The sequence below is a fragment of the Limulus polyphemus genome, unplaced genomic scaffold, assembly GCF_000517525.1.
Source record: "Limulus polyphemus unplaced genomic scaffold, Limulus_polyphemus-2.1.2 Scaffold4593, whole genome shotgun sequence".
NCBI classification, from domain to species: domain Eukaryota; kingdom Metazoa; phylum Arthropoda; class Merostomata; order Xiphosura; family Limulidae; genus Limulus; species Limulus polyphemus.
Genome location: NW_013670203.1, coordinates 1 through 19283, shown reverse-complemented (window position 1 = coordinate 19283; position 19283 = coordinate 1). Strand labels below are relative to the sequence as shown.

At 33.2% G+C, this 19283-nt stretch overlaps 1 protein-coding gene across 1 annotated transcript in view; it reads right to left on the bottom strand.

Annotated features, from left to right (window-relative positions):
* Window positions 1-19168, bottom strand: part of LOC106471390 (exocyst complex component 6-like) — a gene marked incomplete at its 5' end in the record, with an annotated part of 82025 nt that extends 62857 nt beyond the window's left edge. Inside the window, 6 exons of the mRNA XM_013931988.2 lie at window positions 4843-5046; window positions 5574-5645; window positions 6525-6645; window positions 7342-7388; window positions 15683-15766; window positions 18962-19168. Of these exons, the coding sequence (XP_013787442.1) occupies window positions 4843-5046; window positions 5574-5645; window positions 6525-6645; window positions 7342-7388; window positions 15683-15766; window positions 18962-19168 (735 nt within the window). The remainder of the gene's footprint in view (window positions 1-4842; window positions 5047-5573; window positions 5646-6524; window positions 6646-7341; window positions 7389-15682; window positions 15767-18961) is intronic.
* Window positions 19169-19283: the final 115 nt, after the last annotated feature.

Below are 19283 nucleotides of genomic sequence, written 5' to 3'. Positions count from 1 at the left end.
ATACCACCACCTGCTTACCCATACCTATAAATATCCACCAACAGTAATCACAATTCACACAACATTCAGCCTTGATAATGGATGCAGAATGCTTTCGAAACGCGTCGGCCAACTCATCACTAGCTACAACTTTTACCCGTTGCTCTAACAACGTTAAGACGGCTTATCGACTTCTTGAGAAGAATTCTAAGAAGAAAGTAAACCTACAGACATCGGTCTTGTTTAACAAAATCTGCATATATATATATTTGTAAATATTTGAAGAACTACCAACAGTAGGCTTCAGATGGTCTTTTATATGCTGCTCTGAATAATACATTATTGATCCCACATAATCTCACACATATCAAGAACAAACATTGATAAACAATGTAGGAGCATTAAAGCTTATTAACTATTTCTTTATGGAATAGGTTGTTGTGACCAATCTTGTAACCACAGAGTAACCATTTGAATTTCCATACAATAACATTTAATACATTTTTGTATCTTCACAAAATTTGGTGGACTTTCAGTAAACATTAAAAGTCTTCTTTTTTATTTTATTACACAAAAATTCAGATTTTTTAATTAATTGTTTTTAATGAAGATTTGTCTGTGAATATATAGTTTCGACTGGTCTGAGTGAAAATTATTATCATGTTAAAATTAAAAATATTTCATCTGAGAATTTTCAATTATGTAAATTCTATCATTTATTTTGAACATGTTTTCAATTCTAATATTGATAGTAAACCACATCATGTGGATATTTTTTATTTCTGACAGCATACTGTCTTTATGCATATATGAGAGACTAACACACTTTATGAAGGGTGTACACTTAATTCAAAAAAGTTTTAAAATATATATATATATAAAAAATGTGATGGAACATCCATTTTGATATATTTTGTGGTTCCAAGAATGAACAAAATTTAAGAAACAGAGAGACCATGGTGGTCAAGAAACTATAACCAAATATTGAACATCTATAATAGAAATTATTCTAAACAGGTTAAGATACGCAGCTGAAGTCAATATCACTATCCTGTTTAAAATATGTTTGAATTGCATGAAAGCTTTTCTCTCTCAGATAAAGAATAAATACAACTATATTTCCTTGAACAAACAATTATCAGGAGGTTGTAAACATTTAACATACGAAATTTAAAAATTTTCTGATGCATAAAAGTATTTTTAATCATAAAATCAAAATTACTTTACATGTTGGAGTGTTAAAATTTGAAAAGAAAAAATGCACGAGAAAAACATTACTTAAAAAATCTTAAACTTAATAAAAAAATCTGATAGTTTGTGTAAAAAAAGCCTTGTCAAGTTTACTGATAATATGCAAAATTTCGTGAAGATACACTAATAGTTATAGCATGAAAACTATAACAAGCACGAAATGGTTACGAGGTCAGACCCTGGAACCGAGCCTGTAGTGAAAGAGTTAAGCCATCTTTTTGAAGATTATCTCCAGCATCTGGCACTGAATGTTGCACATTATAAATCTTCTATGTCCCTTTTTTTAAATCATTTCAGCCAACAGTGATTGTAAGTTAACCAAGTTGTTTTTGATAACTCATGTATATTTTCAAAAAAGCTACCTTTGTATCATGAGTCAAGAAAAGTAGCTATAATCATATTTGTTTTATCATTGGTGTAATTAAAAAATCTTTTTGTTGCAGAAGTTCTTAGAGATGCAATAGTACTCCCTAAGCCTCCAAATTTCCCTTCTATTTCTGCTTTGGAAAAAAATAATTGCAAAAATCTTATTTGAGGAATTATTTCAGATGCCATGCAATTTCTGTGGCTGAGTTTCACAGTTATTTTATTGCAGATTTTGAGGAGAGTAATTAGCTTTCCTATTAAATTCCACTCATTAGCATCCAGCACAGGAAGATTTGGAGTTTCTAAAATATAGCTGCCTATGGTAATTTTCTGTTCAAATAATCTTTCTAAATAGAAGTGCTATTTTATCTGGTTGAAACATCCTGTATAAGCTTATAAGATTATGCTGGTTTTGCAGCTCTTTTAGTTTGGTATAAGCAGTGTTTGAATGGTTGAAATGACCAAAATTAACAAGTACACTTTCTCTAGCTTTGAAATTTTAAATTCTTTTTGAAAACAATTTATTTTATTTTAGAAATTATCAGAATCCAAAAAGTTTTTATGAAATGTGTTATAGTGAATTCTCATTGAGCAAAATTATCCCAGAAATTGGAATATTAAAAATATTCTTCAATGCAGACACACATTCCATATTCTGGGATATGATTTGTCAATGAGCATGAGGTATTAATGGCCAAACACTATCATGATTACTAAAACAATAGTGCCATTATCACAAATGAACATAAATAAAAATGAGCACCATCTATTGGGTAGTATAAATAGGAAAGCAAGGTAGGGCACTGACAAGAATGAACCAGTAGTTTTCAACATTGCTTGATCAATTGTTTTGCATGGCCTAAATGTATTTTTTCCTTAATATTTTAAATGTAAAAGTGGTTAATAAGCCTAACAGTAATTAATTTTTCATCAAGTTATATGTCCAAATTAAATTTTAGACAATTTTCTATAGTATTTCATAGTGATCTGTAGCATTATCTTTGGAATAATTAAACAGTATTTATATAAAAAGTATCGGTGGTATCAGCCAAAAATTTACTGATCACAATACATCAGTACGTCACTATCAATGGTTATTAAAAAGAATCTAATTTGTCTCAATAAGCTATCTTGATCAAGCTGGGAATATATTCTGGTACTATTACCAGATAATAAACAAGGATTTGAAACTGATGAAGGTTAAAAAGTTAACAGTTAACAAGCTTCCAGTGACATATTGAAATCAATGGCTATTTACATGACAAAAATGGTCAAAGAAACTGAAATTACAGCAATCCCATTTGATAACATTCATGCAAAAATTCAGCTTAATCCTATCCTGACAGGCATTCTTTACTGTGCATGTCACGAGGTTTTAGCACCTTACATTTAAAATTTCATTGATCTACTTTTTGTTTACGTTATACCAATTAGTAGAGCATAAACTCTTAGCTAATAATCCATATTTTAATAGTATATAAGTTTTAAGTTCTTAATTTTATAAGGCAATATTTGAAAAAAACCTGAATTTCCCCTAGTGTGACACATTTTCTCTAGGCATTTTCTCTTCTCTATTTTATCCACCACCCCTCCAATAAGTATGAAATTAAACATAAATTATTCACTATAAAATCGTCATTGCTCAGACAAACCATAATTTTTATAACCTTCAACTTTCTTTGGTTACAGAGCTATCAAATAGAAAAGTAGACCCCTTTTGCCACACCCAACTGTCACATCCTCTCTTTCGGGATTTGTTAATAGTTCTCTCAAGTTAATTCTATATTATGTATAACCAAGAGAAAGCCAATGTTTTCATCTATCAAATGATATATTGTATAACATTATTTTCTGAATGGAGAATTATCAAATTTCGATTTTTTTTGGTGGTTATGAAGTCAGTCAAATTGTCCAACCTTGTATAGTTAGGGTGGAGAAAATAACAGATAAAATATAAAGTTTTATTGAAAACAAACATTTGAAATGTATTTAGGAGGTTTCAGAGATCACACAAATCAAATCTGAGATTTTTGAGATGAAAAAAGTATTCTTAATCTTAACATGAAAATTACTTTGCACATGAAGTATTCAAAACAAATACAGATTCATGGACAATTTTTTTTAAATTTATTTAAAATACTTCACAAAGAAAATGATTTTTTGTGAAAGACTTATGATGTTTACAGAAAGACTGCCAAATTTTGTGAAGATATACATACTGTATTAAAAGTTAGTAGTATCAAATCTATAAAGACTTTATATGAGTACAAAGAATTCATGTGGTTGGTCAAATTGACCGAGACCATGTTGAGAGAGTTAAACTAAATCTTGGAAGCCATTTGACCATGTATAGTGAAGTATCTGCATGGAGTTTGTCAAAATGAATGGTCTATAATTATCTTCACCATTCTTTACATAAGCTTGTTACAAAGGAAGTTACACTGTCAGGAGTAGTGCATAATCATGGTGAACAAAACATGTATGAGGTACAATGGAGGAAGTAGATACAAAGACAGCAATGATCTGAAGAAATAACTTTCAGCAATTACTGTCATTGAAATTCACATTCAAAAGCAAATGCGTACATATACACTTAGTAACATAAGATGGCCTTCCATTAATATTGAGATCAAAGTCACACATCTTAAATATCTATAAAATCAAAATAACAACAGATATTGAGTATGAAATGCCATGTCACTAGATGCTTGAAACATTGCTACATCTAGATTTATGCTAATAATGTCATTAATGTAACAAGTCACTGTTCTATCCTTTCATAAGCTTCATATGAGATGCCACATTTCAAAAATGATTACGTTACATATTAGGAAGAAAAGGTAACACCGTCTTAGGAAAGTAGTCAGGTGAAAACACAACATACAGGAAACAAGTTTTTGATTATCACAGGCCATTCATGCTTTGGAAATTATACTGGTGTATGGGATTACTACTTAATTGATACTTGGTAATCCATCACTATATTTACTGGTCTCAGACCATAAGAGCAGCATTTATTTTGTATGATCCATATGATGGATGTAATGTAAGCATAGGTATCAATAATTGTAGAAATGTGACTTAACACTACACAGTAATAAGTTCAGCAATGAAACTTAACAATAAATAAATTCTCAGATGAAACTTAACTATAACAATAATGACAATGACTTTTCACTTGTCTGCATAAATATATTAATGCTTTATATGCAACTTTAAAGTTACTTCTCATGTAATTTTTCTCACCTTTTCTAAAGTTTCATCATGAAATGGGAAGTCTTTCAAAACATGATTATACTCAGCTTGGTTTACCACTTGGACTGGTTGGTAGTTATCATCATCAAAGATTTCCCTAAAAACTTGAACCCACTTCTTCATCAGAATCTCAATATACTGGTCTCTCAACTCCACCAGCAGGTCAGACAACTGACCAACAGGATAACCATAACTCTAAAAAAAAATAGTATTGTTTAAAAACCTTGGAATAATGTCCATTCACACAAGGTAGAAAATATAAAACATACATATCAAAAGTATACCAAGCAAAAAAAACAATTAACCCTCTGAATATGGGTGGAGGTCAAAGTGTAAATTATGACTTTTAATAGTTACATGGAAAATTTAATTACAAAACTTTATTTTCAATGTATGTTAATATGCTTGACAGCAATCAGTTAAAAATTCAAATTTTTATATTATCTTATATTACTTCATTTTAAAATGAAATATTTAAATAAATCCTCAATCTGCAACTCTCAATAAAAAATTTAGCTAATGATAAGTCTGCTTTTTAGATAGAGTATATTTTTTATTTTCAAGTTTGTAAACATCAGCAAAGAGTTTAGCATGTATTAAACAAAGGATAAGACAGTATTATACTTTATTAAGCCAGCACTGAAAAATGACCTTCAGTTGATATAAAAACACTTACCCTGAATTAGAAAGTAATGTTAAGTCAAACAAAATAAGATGCTTACCCCTAGAGTGAAACTGAACAACATTATCAAATGTTTCACTTTCAGCATCAGGTCTGCATCAGTACAGTATGACTGTATAAAATACAAAAATAACAGTAACAACACCTAAATGATTATCTCATATATTCAAGTGACTTTTCAACTACCTTACATTCAAAACATTTATAATGTTATTCCAAAAGAACAAAGTCTCTTCAAATAATTTCAAAAATACTGAACTTTTAACTCCATTCCTAGCTTACAAGAATATTTCCCTTTTTAACTTTTACAAAAGAATCCAGGTTTATTGAACCATGCAGAAATTTTGCTGTCATGGTCATACACATAATTCTACTTTCAGCCAATCCAAAGATAGCTGAAACTTAAAAACACCTTGTCAACAAAAGATGCTACTTTTATAAATCCACCACACATCATTCTCCCTCAATACTAATATCAAACAAAACAGAGGCAAAATTAATAATGTACATGTGGAATATTTCTAATATCTTGATATCACCACCTTATTTTCTACAAAAGGTAAAAACAACCCATAAAAGAAACTGATACATTTCAGAAACAGCACTTCTTGTGACAGAAATCATTAACTGTTATTGATCTGAAAAGATGATCATTTTGTAATTTTATAAATAATTGGTTTTATTATTTCCTTTTAAAAATATGAGAGAAAAACAAATCAATAGCAGTATTTTCAGAATTTCATTTTGTTTGCCTAAAATATGTCACTTCTTAGTAAATTTAATCTTTTTTGTATCTGTAAATATATTTTGTAATAATACTATAAAATTATTTAGAAATAAAAAAAGTTATGACATTTTTTAACTACTTAAGTTCACTGTCCTACTGGCTAAGAGTAATAATTTTTGTGTGAGCATCTCATGTTCTTTCTTATGGACATCTGTAAAATTCAGTCATTACAATCAATATCTAAAAGACAGAAGAGTAACTTACCGAGTGATTTCTTAAAGAAGCTAATATTTTGGACAAAGCATTTTCCCACACTTCTTCAAGGTATGCTCTATTCACTAGCCCACTTGCAGTATTTAGTATATGATCTTCAACAACGAAGAACCTGAAAGATAAATATTATCACTTTTTTTGGTCATTGTTTGAAAGTCTTATATACAAAAAACATTCATTTATCAATGAATTTAATTCACAATTACCAATAAGTTATGTAAAGACTTATTTCACAAATATTTTTTAATATAATACTTAACACAAAAATGAGAAATCTTGGCATTTTCTCTGACTAAACCAACAAAATTTTGATGTGGATATAAAAACACCAAGAAAAAACTCAAGAAAGTAAGCACAGAGATTGAAACTCAGTTCCTGACTATAAAAACATATATTATGATAATTCTTAATTATATCAAATACAAAACTGAAATTTAATTTTCTATAATGTGAGGCTTTAAAATCAGATGGTGATTATATCATCAGAAAACTATAAATGAAATTCATCTTCCAATATTATAAAGTTTCAGACATTTTTAAGAACTTACAAACAACCTTTTCATTATATATGGCTACTTTAACATGTAATCTTGTGGTAAGTTTCTTGTAAGCATGTTATTGACCTATGTCATCACTTTTTTTCTCATAAATAGCAATAATTCTGAAATTCACTATTAAAGTTTATAATAGAACAATCTAAGACTTCATTAGTAAACTTTAATGTTCCATATATTTTAAGTTTTTAGCCCATAGTCAGATTCATACATTTAGCATATTTTCCAGTAAACAATTAACATACAACACTTACCCAACTATACCACTGAAGTAGTTTCTATACCCATTTACTGTTTCGTGCTAAAAATAAATGAAATTAATAATGTTGAGATAAAAATCTCACTTTGTTAGTAAAAATACTTTCTCAGTAAACCTTTTGTATATACTGTACACAAAAAAAAAAATTACTTAAATTTGATAATAGAAGAGATGCCATCTCTAACTGACGTCAAACAAGAATACCAGCCTAAAAAATTGGAATATAAACAGAAAAATAGGAATGATTTGATTTCTTTAGTTACTTTTTCACCATGGAAAATGCTGAAATCTGAAGAGTAAAACATACAAATTCATGATTTTCACTTATTTTGAGCAGTATATTCAGACATACATTTTTGCGACATTCATGCTTAGCAAGAGTTCTGTATTAAGATGACAGTAGTAATTATAGTGGTTGATGTTTCTCTATTTTTATTATCATTATTCCCACCTTTAGCTTTCTTTACAGATATCATCTGGCTATTAAACTTACCTGACATTAGTTGTTTTTTCTATTCCTGATGTTTATGATGATGTTTTCTGATATACCACAGTTCTCTACAGGGATGCAATTTCTTCATATATTCTAATTGATTTTTCTTATTATTTTCATCTTTACTTTAGAATGTAAACTTACTTGTTTCTTTTAATTTCCTTTGTTGTGAGGGTATGGTAGAATCCTCATATGGAACTCTTTTTTTTTCCCCTTATTCTACTGTATACATTTTCAGCTAGATGGCTTTTATTTTGATATCTTTATGATAAAAATAATGTCTGCCATAACTTCTGATTGTATTATCTATCAATATGATTTCTGACAGGCAGGTACTTTATTAGGTGTTATGGAAGTGTAGAAATATGGTCTGATTACAACAGTAGAAGTACAAATGCTTAAATGACTATAATTTCATCAGTGTTATTGTTTCATTTCACCCTATAATAAATATAGTGAATCATGTTATACAAAATCCTCAAAACATAAAATTTAAGAAACAAAATTAGAATTAAAAAGAGTATAACTGTAATCTCATAATTTGGTGTCAAAAATCAGAATGACTCCACCAAAGATAGGAATGAATACCAACTCTGTAATAATTACAATGACACTTTGAAGTTCAAGACCTCCAAAAGCTATACATACACCAAACTGACCAAAATTCTCAAAATGGAGAAAACAACAATTTAACCCTAGAATTATCAGTGGGGTTCAAATGAACTTCATCTAAACATATTTTTCTAAATTATTTATATACCAAACTGCTAATGGATCCATGACTTTATTGGTTACAGTATTCACAATAATGTAAGTCACACAGACACAAACAACATTTAACTAAAATGCTATCAAAATTGCAATTAATTATATCATAATACTTACTACTGAGGTTTCCTGTGTATTTTACACCAAAAATAAGTGATTTTACCTAATTTTTTGGCTAGTTCTTCAATCCTTTCCAGGGACTGAAAGTTAACATTTTCCAAAATTGAAAATATATTCCCAATCATACTTACCTCCACTCATATTTATAGCTATTACTCAACCACCAAGGTTTCATCTTTGCCCATCTAAGCATTGGTCTAATTTTTTCTCACTTGCTCCAGTCTTTTATACCCCACTCAATTACCCTTGGCGATATATGTCTCGTAATACTCTCCACCTACTTCAATGCACTCTCTATCCTGGTACTGTATATAACAACTCATTCAGATAATATTATCACTTTTTCGAGACTGATACTATCCCAGTTTCTAACACCGGTTCTCAGTGGGGAGGAATGTTGGGAGAGTGAGAGAGGTAGTATGATTGGAAATACATTATCAAATTTAGAAAAATGTTAACTTCCAAAACATACATACCTCCACTTTCCACTTTTTAAGTAGAATCCAACATTCAGAAGGTGGAGGGGCTGGTGAGGGCATTATCCATACAGAAAGCACCCGTATAGATCATGGGTGTACCAAGATAAGAGTGGTATCCAAATTGGGGAACTGCACTACATCCAGAATAGGTATGCTCTTCACCATGAACTTAGTTCCTGTATCAAAGGTGGAATTGTACATGAGTAATCATCAGTATAAGCCAGCCCCAACCAGATAACCGAGGTTCCACAACTCGGGGTTGGAATTAAGGGATCTTGGTCCCTATATCTCATGTTGGTGGCTAGGGCAATTGGACTGCAACTTTAAATATAGATATGCTTTTGATTGGATCCCAACCTGTAGTCATAGATTGATGCGTTCCGAACCACCGGAATCACAACGAGAAAGTAAGCAACACCGAAGAGGACAAACCGTCTCCTCCACCTGAAGAAGCCCGAAATACAACACCCCAGGCTTAGAATGATGGAATCATGTATGCCTTATTCAACCAAAGGAACAGAACTCATCTGGTCTGGAATTATGTTTGCTTGTATTTAAGCACAAAGCTACACAATGGGCTATCTGTGCTGTGCCCACCATGAGTTTCGAAACTTGTTTTTTTGCATTGTAAGCCTGCAAACATACTGCTGAGCCACTGGGGGCCTGGAATTATGAAAATTCATCCTCACTTCCCAACCGAGAGAGCGAGGAGCCTTCCACTTGCCTCTGGAATTATGGGGAGAACGTGTAACAACTGTGCTCAACCAAGGACCCAGAATGGGACCACTCTGCATTCGGAATTATGAGAAGATAGTGGACCTCCTTCCATGAACAATATACTGAACCAATATTGATCAAAAAGAATGGCCATGCACACTTCAACCGAATAGTGTAAAATAAAATCTGAACCAGTATTATGAGTAGGCTCCCGCATAGGCTGGTGCTGCTCCTACTGACATCTGGGAAAAACATCAAGGGACCCAGGCAGGAGAGCTTCCAAATTCACCCTATTCTCCAAGAGTGGAGGAATTCACTCTAACACTCTGGAGGAAAAGCCTCTGTCTACCACCCCAGTGTCTGGAAACTGGGTGTGGTAAGGACTTCCCAGATCCACTAGTAGAATCTGGGGAATAATGCATGTTGGGGAGTCTGAGGAACAGTGCAATAGGTGAACCAAGTTCCCTAAATTTTGAAAAGCAAACCGACCCCAATTTATTCAATCCAATGATTGGCAGGGACGAGCAGGATCCCCTTTAGCTTTATTCATGATAGTCCATGAGTGGCAGTCCAACATAGTAATGTAATAACACCTAGTAAGCTCCTAAATGGTCTTATGGAACACCTCATTTATACAGAGCCTGTTGCAACTGGTAGTAATTATAGTGAAATAGTGGTTGCTAGTGCAGAATTGGTTTGATAAAGCACACCAGTCTGGGCAACACTCGCCACAGAGTGGGATCCTATGAAAACAAGGTAAGGGACCCTGAAAGGTAGAAATAAAAAATACTCACCACACTGGATAATCTAGCAGAAATAGTTAAGATAAGCAAAAACCCTCAGATGAGACGAATAATGTAAGATAAAGGTTTTGGGGGAGGTCCACAAACCAGTTTACACAGTGATCTCCAGAGAGCAATTCGACCGGGCTGCTAAGGACATAGAAGAGAGAAATCTGATGAGATGTGATGCACGGAACATACCTTGCCTTCACAGAGAACCCAGAATACAGTGTTGTCCAGTGTCTCTAAAGGTATAAGTGCAGGCAACAAAATCTTCAAGACCCTCACTGAACATGACCAATATCGAAATCTGATTGGACATAGAGAGAAAGAGTAAGCAAATGAATCACAGAAAAGGACTGAACCCCTTTCTTGTCTGCCAGTGTGTTGAGTAAGAAGAACTGGACTGAGAACATAGAGAATTAGAAAGTGGTCTGTAGACAAATAGCACAAATTACTTCAACTGGTGATGTCCATAGGTCAGCAGCCATGAAAAATAAACCTGCAGGTAAAGGGGATACATGGCATTTAAGAGTCAGGTCACAAACAGGTGAACAGAAAGAACACATAACCTGAATCTACCTGTTAGGTAACTGGAATGGTCATTTGGGACCAACTACTCAAAATGATATGAGGAATCTAGAGATTACTGGGGACTCAAAAATATATAGTTGCAATAATCAAACAGTAGTCGATAAGGCCAACATAAGCAATGGTGATTGTGGAAGATGCAAAAAACTGCTATCAAAGAGCCAAGTAAAAAAAAAAGGGTTATGGCTGACACCACTGATTGAAAAGGGTTCAATCTGCTCTCAATACAACATTGCTGATATGCATGTCATTACCTCTAAGAAAAGTGACTTCTGGACTAAGCAGAAACTGAGCCAGATATATGTCAACCTTGGAAATGAAACCACAATGTCGAGTGAAAGACAGCATAACATCTATGTCAGAAGCTTGAGCATCTGGATAGCCGGGTGCATCATATCTGCCTCCACAGAAAGTCTAAAAAAAAAGTGGAAGAGTTGGACACACTAGAAGGGACTGCAAAAGCAGAAACCAGGGTGTAGCTACCAATCTAGTGTGATCAACAGGATCTGACAATAGATTGGAACAAATCAAATTTCATACCCTGGGTAACATATGAAGTGGAAAGAAGATTGAGTGGTAATCCCATCCTGTCCAGATGGAAAGCATCTAGTGCCAAGGCCCAAAGATGAGGTACTAGAGACCAAATTGCCAGTAGTTGGGTGATCCAATGAGAGGCAATCCAACATCTATTCTGTCTGGAGAATCTGTTTGGATTGAGACAATTGACCAACTACCACATGCTTCACCTGAGAAACATGGAAAGCTAGAAGGGTGATATGATAAGACTAGTCCCGAGAAAGGAGGTCTAAAATTCGAAAATAGGGAGCCCTATCCCACATGCCTCCTTGCTGAGAACATGAGACACCACCATGGAAAAGTCAGAGTGAAGTCTGACGATTTACCCCTTAAGAAGCCCAGACCATGAGACCTTGCCTGTTGAAGAGCAAGAAGAACAAAAACATTGTGTAGGGAATTCTCATCATCCATGCAGAGACTGGAATTCCTGACTGATGGTACATGTACCCCATCCCTGAAGCAAGGCACTTGTGAATAGAATGGAACTCTGGACGAGGTGATAGTAGAGGAACCCAAACTGTAGTAGCGTTCCGACTTAACAACCCCTCAAGATCAAAGAATGATCCAGACTAAGGAAACTGGGGAAACCAAGAAATAAAGGTGTACGATCCCTGGTTGCTTAAAGACCAATAAAAGGATCAGTTGTGTTCTTGTTCCAAAGGCCCCAACCAGGTGATTAAGAGTGTGGCATCCTATTCCCTAGCATTGAGCAGGATGGGAGACAGCTGACCCCGACTAAGGAAAAAAAAAAAAGAGATGAAAAATAAAAAATACCTGGACTGATGACATTGAATTGGAGCAAGAATAGATATCACAGTTCCAAAAGAGAAACCTGACTGGGTTGTATCTGAAAGCAAAATCAGGATGTGATGGCAAGAGATTGCCAGCAGTAACCAGTCATCCATGGAATGTTACGTGCAAAGTACGATGGAATAAAGATGACGAGAAAACTCGTACAATACAGCAGAACCCGTGTTAAGCCTATGTGAGGCCAAATTAAAAAACTCGGAACTGCCATACCTGACTCTTGTACACCATAAATGCTGATAGTGGTGGGACTCCACTGCTAAGGCAAAGTGCAAATAGGAGCCAACTACAACCAAGCTGGACATCTACAATCATAATAAAAAAATCAACACAGATTGAGGAATGATTAACTTATGAACCTTGTAGAATATAGGCATTGATATAGACAAGGAAGATTGATGACTGGACACCAATCTCCTGTCTTAATAGGCCCAAAAACTAACATAAATAAAACTCTGAAGAACTAGCCCAACACTCTCACTACCTCCAGACCAACCAGACTCAGATAACCCTAGAACTAAGTTCAAAGTCCCGATGAACTGCATGAGACAGATACCCTACAAGTTAGGTGGATAATAGTGAGAAAGATGTTAACTGAATTACCAAACGTCCGGAAAATCTTGGAACTGAGTTCCCACAGCACCAGAAGGTATACAATAATCACAGACACTGCTGGTAATCAAACTAAGCAGTAGAAACCTTGTATATTGACAGAATCTATCCTGAGTACCAATATACTGAGGAGCTGATGTTGGGGATTGGTACTCACAAAAAGGGGCAGAACTATAACCCCCCTATAAGAGCCAATGAAATTAGAGACTCCAACAACAACCAGGAGGAATGTAGAAGCCGAAAATTGAATCACCATGCATGCTAACAATGGATCCAGCTTGTCCTCAACGAAACTGGTGATCTTGAGAGACTTGAAAGGAAACAGAATGTCGAAGGTGAATTGTAAGTCCATGGACTTACTCTGTTCCATCAGAGTACATAGGTGAATTACAAACTCTACCTCAGAATCCCGATATTGGAGGAGCAGAAATTATATGAGAGTCGAAAAAAATGCCTCCATCTGGTGGTGGTAAGTGAAATCACAAAGTCCAGACAATGTGTTGGATAAGGCCTAACTGTCCCTTCACATAACTAAAAAGTAAACCTTCCAGCATGAACAACAATTTCTGTGTATAGAAAAAAAAAATCGTTCCCAGACCTTTCAGCCATCAATTAAGTTGCAGGCTCAAAAGCAAGTGGCCTCCTTTTAATTTTTCATTGGTCATTTAAATACTATGGTGATTATCACTGATTGGAACAGCATCTTGTGAGGTAAAGTAAGTTTTTTGTAAGAGCAAAGCAATTGTGCTGCACCAACCCTAAAGAATTGAATCCAGGATCCTAGTGCTGCGAGTCCTTAAACTTACCACTAACCCACAGGGGGCTGAAAATCCAACAGATAACACAAGGCACAGGAATAAGCATATTCAAAGTCTATCCAAAACTTCAAGGATTGCCCTCAAATGCAGCCTCAGAGCCCCAGAGGACCACCACAGATCTGAATATATAGCTCCATCTCACTATGAATAAGATCACTGATAGTCTCAACTGAAAGTGATTCCCCCCCCCCCCCCCCCAATTGTTGTGCAATGCTAGATATCAGAGACCCATTTGGCCCCCGTGCCAGAAATAATAAAACCCGGGAATTCATACCATAATCAGCTTGCCAATCGGAAGATAATTTTTTTTTAAGATCCCGCATTAACACTGTCACATGTGAAAGATTCAGCTGTTTTGAAATCAGTTTTCCATTTTTGTGCAGTACATCTATGATTTAAGTTACAAGAAGGCCAGGACCATGTGAACAACATAAATACAAAAAGAAATGAAGCTGCAAAAGCTGTGAAATGTGTTTACATTGTGATCCTCCAGTTATATATGTACAGCAAAACATTGCCATGTTATCCCCCAAAGTAGATGTGGAGTAGTTCAAATGATCCAAAAGCCAGTAAAAAAAAGAAAGAAGAGGCAGAGCAAAATGTTATTATGGAAATGTGTGCTGAAGAGAGTGTTCCATTACAAGATTTGGACATTGAGATTGAAGATGCACTAGATGAAAACTAGAAACATGTTTATTCTCACTAATTATGTATTGAAATTGATAAATAAATCATTGGAGCTAAAATAACTATAATATTTGCTAAAATCAAAGCATTCCAAATCTTTCCTTTGATTTTCTGGGAAGTCAGGAGGTAGCTGATCATTTTTGCCTATTTCTCCACGACCAAAAAGAATTTTTAAATTCTGAAAGTTGCTCTTGCCTTTTTAGACTATTCCACACCTATTGCACACTTTCCCCATTTATTTTTGATACTTTTTTAAAAAGTGCGCATGGCAGCCCCAAGGGTTTCTTGCTGACTGGGATCTTATATTATTATTGGTACGAAATTAACTAGATAACACGATAACATTCAAATTATTACCGAAGAATCGTAATACTGGGAAACCCATTAGTGATGCTTTGTCAAGAAAAAGTGAAAAAATTATCTGTATGAAGTGCTTAAATACAGTACCAAGATAGAGGGTGCACTGAGGTAAGTGGAGAGTATCGAGAGATCAAGGACAACTGAGTGTGGTATAAAAGACTGAAGCAAGTGAGAAAAAATCAGACCAATGCTTAGATGAGAAAAGATGGGTGCAGGGATTAAAGGGGAGGCTAAGGCATAATTTAGGGCAGCATGAGTCCAAGCAAGCTACCCTTACCACCACCCCTGTATGCACCCCCACCAGTAAAGAGTGATATATAACAAGTCAGTAATTTGTGGATTGATGAAGCAGCATAAAGTGAATAATAATGAATATCAGAATATGAAATTAAATTATAATTTTTTACTAGAAACATTTCTAACTTACCTTAGTTAAAATATGTTCTCAAGATTATCATGAAAATAGTTTCGATGATAACCTGAAAACCAAATTTACTATTTTAAATTTTTTATATGTAATATTTACCATATTTGTTGGTGGCTGAAGTGCAAGCCTTGCTTGCTGCTTTCGCTGCTGTCTGTAGTATGCTTCAAAGGTCTCACGAGCACCCTGAAAGTCAATGGTATGTTGTACTAAGTGATAAATAGAAATCAGTTATGAGTCAAAGCATAAGATATCATTGTAGGCACACAGCTACTAGCTATAAGAAAATCATAGTAAATATTAGGAGTCATTAGAGACTGCATTTTTTAATAATATCAATACTGACTAGTACAACAACATACAAAGCTTGAAATTAGTTCTTATCACTAAACTAATTGGAACTAAGTTCAGCTCAATTTAGTAGCTCCTCTGTCAAGCTGAGAAATATATTTTAAAGAAATAATCAATTAACAACCTATTATTATATATCTAAAACTGAAATCTTTAACCTTCTATAAATTGAAACCCCCAGGATCTGCATTTGTACAAATATTTTTAGAATGTCTTTGCAAAACTACACAAAGATTCCTAATTTTGAACTGATAGGTTAGAGGAAACATAGCTAGTTCACAGACACTGTCATTTCTTGTGTAACCAAATAGTGGGATCTAGCAAATGCTCTTATGGCACACCCAAAGCCCCAAAGTGCAGTGTGTTTTCTTGTAGCAATGGGGCATGAACTCTGAAACCCTGGATTCTTAGCCAAGACCCTAGAATCTATTATTGATATTTTCTTCTCAATATTTAAACAACAGATAAAATTAGTAATATTTAATACTTAAATACAGATTTTGGTGATCTTTATATGCAGAAACAACAGTATCAGTCTTTCAGAAATGCAAAATTTACTTTACAACTTGTCTATAATATTTATATGTTACCAATTTTATAATCAGCAAATTTAGGAATACAAAGAACTGAAAAACAAAAGAAAAACACGAATGAACAAATAAAAATATTACAACACCAAGATTAGTGTTCTTTTTCCAACAATCCTTTTGTTGCAGTCAGTGACCAAATGTTTTAGTATATCTAGCTGAATTATATTTTTAATTTTTTAAAAACTATTTACTAAACATTTGCAAATAAAATAGGTGGTACATGTTTTTACCTTTTTAAAATTATCTTAATATGTTTGACTTTTGAGTTTACTTTTCAACAATATTTTTACCAAGAGTTTGTTTAAAATAGAGTTTAGATGGAGTATCATTAAGTATAGTAGTAGTACTTAATAGTAGGGATCGTCATGAAACAAACGGCGGCCATATAAATCACCCATTTAAAACTACCTTTAAAATGTTTGAATATTAACAATGACCATTTCACAGTATTGGCTGAACAAAACTAACACTTACTGTACTTATAAAGTTGCCTAGATCGCTATATATGCATTTATGCAGTGAATCAAAATTTCAATATTTGAATGAATTTTCATCTAAGTAAGTAACTTTTCCAGACAAGCATACAGAAAACATGAAGAGCATTATTGCTCTACTTCTTTCAGAGAACTTCTACATCTGGACTCTCAATTACTCCTTTCTTGTACCAAAAAGGATACTAGTATATGTATATATATAAAACGGACGATGTGCTACCTTGGGCATATATTTAGATTTGAGGGTAACTTGGTAGAGATCCTGATGAGTAAAATCAAATCAGGTATATGTTCGCCCACAAAAATATAAAACTTTTATGTCTATTTTTTGCAAATCTGTTATTATGTTAGTCTGAGCCAAAATTGGGATAAAATTTTTTAAATTTTAGGTAACTCAGTTTTTGTAGTTTTGACTTTCTTGGTTCAATACTTTTTGTAGCATCAAAACTTTCTTTATCACTATAGCTAGTTAGGTTACATATATATTGATCCCTACTTGTCTATTTAAAATTTAAAACATTTTTATTATACTTGTTTTAATTACTCTAGAAGATGAAATATTCCCAAACAGTAAGTGGAAAAAGTTGGTTACAATAATCACAAATCATAAGAATTGATGCTACAAGTTTCTAAAAGAACAGTTAATATTCTCTTAATCCTATAAAGACAAGATGCTTCACGTAACTCTCATTAAATTTTTTCCTATATTAAAACCAGTAGGTAAAATTGCTTAAAATTTAATAAAAACTTTCATAAAAATATGTAGTCTGAGAAAAATAAAATACTTAATTTTAGTTCTGTCTACTACTTTCTAATAAAAATTCGTTATTTAATGTAATCATTTGCACTTGGACTCTGATTATTTATGTCAACACACATCAATGGGTACCAGTAGTCGACAGAATAGTATGAATGGCAGAAATATCTTAACGTCCAGCAAAATATTTTTATACACGCTTGGTAGTGTAAGCCTTGCAGGGTAAGGGGAAGCTTTGGTTATTTTATAAAAATTATTAAACCTCTCAACTATGAATTTTAAAAGACAAATGCATAATTAAGTAAAATATAAAAGTAAAACCTAAATACAATTTAACTGTCTCTCTAACTATAACATACTTAGGTAAGAAACAACTGAAGTGCCATCATGAACAAAGCAGCCAACAATAGCATGAGCAGTTACATCTACCCAAAGATGACAATTTGACATCAATTTCAAAATAACCATTGTTGGACTGCAGTGTAAAATGAGCTCTTTATAATGACTATAAACACGTACATGTTGAAAGTACATGTAACTTCTAAAGCTCAATGTTAACTATAGAAGGTACGCATGGCACCTGTCAGGGGTAGATAAAATTTATTTCTTGTTTCAACTGCATTCAGTGAAAGAACATTGAAACAAACATGTAAGTAAACTACATTCTCAACTAGACTTACACATACATGACTACCCCCTTATGATGCTTCAAATTATACTTCACCAAATTTTTAGATTGTTTATAGCTCGTGCATCATGCGACACAAAACTGAGAGATTTTATTTTGTTTTCAATATTTCTTTTGAAATAAAGGAATAAAAACTAGGATAATATAAAACTTTGAACTATTATGTACTTGATAATAATAATTTCATTAAAATACATTGATAATAAAGTGGTTTAATTAAATTCTGAATGTAACTCAGTGACATGTGCAGAAAGGAATTTATAAAGCACATTGTTGTTAGAGTTAAGGTCATATGTTTTTTGTAACTAATGGCATGAAAAAATATTTTTTGGTAACACAAACTCTTATGATCTACAGATAATACAAACACAACCCTCTACAAGACTATAATATTGTTAATATCTAGTCTAATCGTTCCTCTTTAAAAACATACCCTGCTCTTTCACACAATGAAAATCTATATTTTTAAAATTAAGTTGGATAGGACTACATCAAACTAACCAAAACAGAGTATATATGTAAACATCGATAAACAGGGGAAAAATCCACTAAATCCTGAGCACTCAATTCCTCACTGCCTTCATATGGTGAGCTGTCAGCTTCAGGTTCTAGCTCTACTTCTCCAGTAAAAGGATTAGGTGGAGGAGGTGCTTTTCTCTTTTTTCTTCTCCTGATCAAACCAGCCTCGATATTCTGTTGTTCTTCTGCCTAGAAAATAAAAAATTTTTTGCTTTATATCATAAAAAGGAGTGAACTTTTGAAAAAATACTACAGAATGCTTACTTTGATTTCACATTAAAAAAGTAGATTAGTAGTTAACCAG